The 3,356-nt window shown below is 52.4% G+C and overlaps 1 protein-coding gene across 1 annotated transcript in view; it reads left to right on the forward strand.

Annotated features, from left to right (window-relative positions):
* LOC106820705 (cytoplasmic polyadenylation element-binding protein 3-like) overlaps positions 1–3,356 on the forward strand; it is a 56,707-nt gene that overhangs the window by 12,284 nt on the left and 41,067 nt on the right. The window contains exon 2 of the mRNA XM_014825212.1: positions 318–426. Within this exon, the coding sequence (XP_014680698.1) occupies positions 318–426 (109 nt within the window). The remainder of the gene's footprint in view (positions 1–317; positions 427–3,356) is intronic.

Here is a 3,356-nt window from a genome sequence, read left to right on the forward strand (position 1 = left end):
TTGCCGTGTGATAAGGGCGGGGTTGCTCTGTTGTTAGGTAGTATAGAGCTAACTCTCTAGCTAAAATGACATCGAATAATAGCAACTGCACAGGCTTCTACTGAACATATGAAACTGTGACCTTAAGCTTAACGTGAAAAAAACTCATCGACGCCAGTCCGACTCATTTATTCTAGAATTTCTTCTCGCCTCCATTTCACGCGTACATGTACGTGGAGCTAGTCGCATTTTGTATCAGTAGGGAGTATATATCATGACGTTATTATAGCAGAAGTACATAGGTTTTAATGAGTGTTGGGGTGCTGTTTGTTTTATAGGAGAGACCGAACGCGAACACCGGTGGGTTTGATTCAATGCGCTTCACCGGACTTGAGCAACACCTTATGGACATCATGAGACAGACTGACACTCACGAACACTACAAAGGTAGGCTGATCTGTATGCAACTCTTGGTGGGATTCGTAGCAAAGAGGTTGGTGTGTGGGGGGAGTGGTGTGGTGGGTTAGACAGTGGAGGGCGATGGGGGTGGATAAGGGGCGGGGGGTGATGGGATGGAGTGGTGTGGTTAGTGGGGGCGTGAGGAGGGGGTGTAGGGAGTGGTATATTGGGTGCGGGAGCGGGAGCGTGGGTGAGGAGTGATGTGATAGGGTGAGTGGATAGTGGTTAATTGCATGGGTATAGGGGGAGTGCTGCAGTGGGTGGAGGAATGGTGGGTTTGGCGGGGAAGAGGTTGGGTGGGAGGGGGAATGATTGGGTTGGCAGGGAATGATGAGTGGTTGGGGCGGACAGGAGAGTGGTGGGATGGGTGAGAGAGTGGTGAGCTGGGTGGAATAGTGGTGGGTGCGAACAGGGAGGGGAACGGTGGGTGTGGGAGTAGTGGACAAGTGGGGGTGGTGATGTTAGCAAGTTAAAAGTGGGCGGCGGAGCGTCAAGGTGGGTGGAGGAATTAGGAGTGGGTGGGGGTAAGTTGGGTGTGGGAGTGGTGTGGTGGGCGGGGAAGTGGTGGGGTGGGACTACCAGTAGTCCGTCACATGTCAGGCACACTATGTTTATACCGAGTCGGAGCAGCCGTGCTGAGAATCAGTCGGCAATAAACAGGGAAACTGTGTCGTAAACGCAACGACAGACAACACACGTTGTACTTAATATAGATACCTAACAGTATAACGAACACAATCCCAGACAGGGTGGAGGGTATAGGGCGTGGGTCGATCTTTGTACGTACACGGCCTTCCTTACATTAGTATAAGGGGGAGCTGCTTCAAGTGTGATGAGGAAGAGGGGCTGTACCAGCAATACATACACGTCGGCACGCGCCGCGCGAACACAGCCAGCAGTTTTCACAGTAGTGCCCCGATCAGCTGCTACAGTTCTGCCTCCCAACAGGAATCTGTTTATAAACGAAAAGATGCGGGGCGAGAGCGCGAGGGCTTTTTCCTACATTCCATCTGCTGCGATGATGATGACATCTGAGGCGCAGCGTCCTCGCTTGCTTAAAATTCACTCTTAACGAGCGCAGCGAATGTTATACCCATGATGCTAGAGTATTGACCTTGCGTGTACAGCTATATTCCTCCAGCATGCGATGAGATAGGAAGAGATAGGAGAGAGGGAAGAGAGGGTGTGCAGAGCGAGGAAGGGAAAACGGGAGGAAAGGAGGAGGAAGACAGATAGGCAAGGCCGGAGGCAGAGAGTGGAAGATGAAGAGAGGAGGCAAGGGGGAAGGAAGGAAGGAGGTAGAGACGGAGGAAGAGAGGAGGTAGAGAGGACGTAGCGAAAGAGGAAGGAACTGAAGGAAGCGAAATTACTGTGCAGAGGGCACGGCAGATTTGCGCAGTCATATGAGAGAGCGCGACCTTTCACAAACAATACGGGGGGAGATGGGAGTACGTAATCGTTCATGGCTTCAGTAATTATGGCAGCGCTATATGTCGGTCGGTTTCCGTCGTGCTGCTGTACCCTACAGAGCAGGCTTAATAGTCCTATAGGATTCTCATCTCTGGCAAACATCGACTGGTGGAAAGTCAGTTTTGCTAGCGGTCGGTCGGCAAGCAAGCACTCGGCGCACGTACATGTTGGCTTTCATGCAATATTGACCGTGTGCCTGCTGCCTAGTCAGATGCAGAACTCTGGCACGCTTCCAACTGTAGCTGCTAAAACCGATATGTGCGTATAGCGTGTGTTTATAGAGAGAGAGAGAGAGAGAGAGAGAGAGAGAGAGAGAGAGAGAGAGAGAGAGAGAGAGAGAGGGGAGAGATGGCCTAGCATTGCTGCTACAGAGGCAATATTAGATTCTCGTCATGGCCACCGCACATAGCACCCAAGCATTTATAACGCTGTATAGGTGAATTTCTCCATATTCATATAGCTCTTCTCATCAACCAACAAATATCGATTTGTTGGTTTATTATTCTGCAGTTTGTGTTAAAGCCTCTGCATTTGTTTTGAGTGGAGGCGGTTTAAAATTGGGCTTCTAAAAATTTACACCTCGCATATACACGTTTACCTAAGAATTTCCTTGTTATTTTTCGCGCGTGCGTTGAAAAGCGGTATTAGTGTTATTACCACATTACATGATTAGATGTATCGATAGTCATATAAATGCATATCACGCATATTGAATTTGGTCATCATTTTAACCCATAGTTTGAATATATGGCCACACACACGCACGCACGCACGCACGCACGCACGCACGCACTCACGCACGCACACACACACAACCTATCTTCGTGCCACTAAACACACAACCCAGCTTTATGGGCACTGGGTCATCAAGCGTGATTGTGCTCCCCACTGAAAACTGAAAGGGGACGGACTGTCGGGAGAGAGATGAGGGAAGGGGCCACGCACGTACGTTACGTGTACGCCATCGTCGCAATAATAGATCATTCTCGCGTATATTGTCGATTATTGACCCCCGGTTCTATTCATCGTGAGTGTGCGTGGGTGACGACGCTGTTGTCGCCCTGCGCGCCTGCCAGCCTGTCTCCGTGCCTGCCAGCCTGTATCCGCGCCTGCCAGCCTGTATCCGTGCCTGCCTGCCTGTATCCGCGCCTGCCTGCCTGTATCCGCGCCTGTCCAGCCTGTATCCGCGCCTGCCAGCCTGTATCCGCGCCTGCCTGCCTGTATCCGCGCCTGCCAGCCTGTATCCGCGCCTGCCTGCCTGTATCCGCGCCTGCCAGCCTGTATCCGCGCCTGCCTGCCTGTCTCCGCGCCTGCCTGCCTGTCTCCGTGCCTGCCTGCCTGTCACCGTGCCTACCTGCCTGTCTCCGCGCCTGCCAGCCTGTCTCCGCGCCTGCCTGCCTGTCTCCGCGCCTGCCTGCCTGTCTCCGCACCTGCCTGCCAGCCTGTAT

The sequence above is a fragment of the Priapulus caudatus genome, unplaced genomic scaffold, assembly GCF_000485595.1.
Source record: "Priapulus caudatus unplaced genomic scaffold, Priapulus_caudatus-5.0.1 Scaffold43, whole genome shotgun sequence".
In the NCBI taxonomy this organism is placed as follows: domain Eukaryota; kingdom Metazoa; phylum Priapulida; class Priapulimorpha; order Priapulimorphida; family Priapulidae; genus Priapulus; species Priapulus caudatus.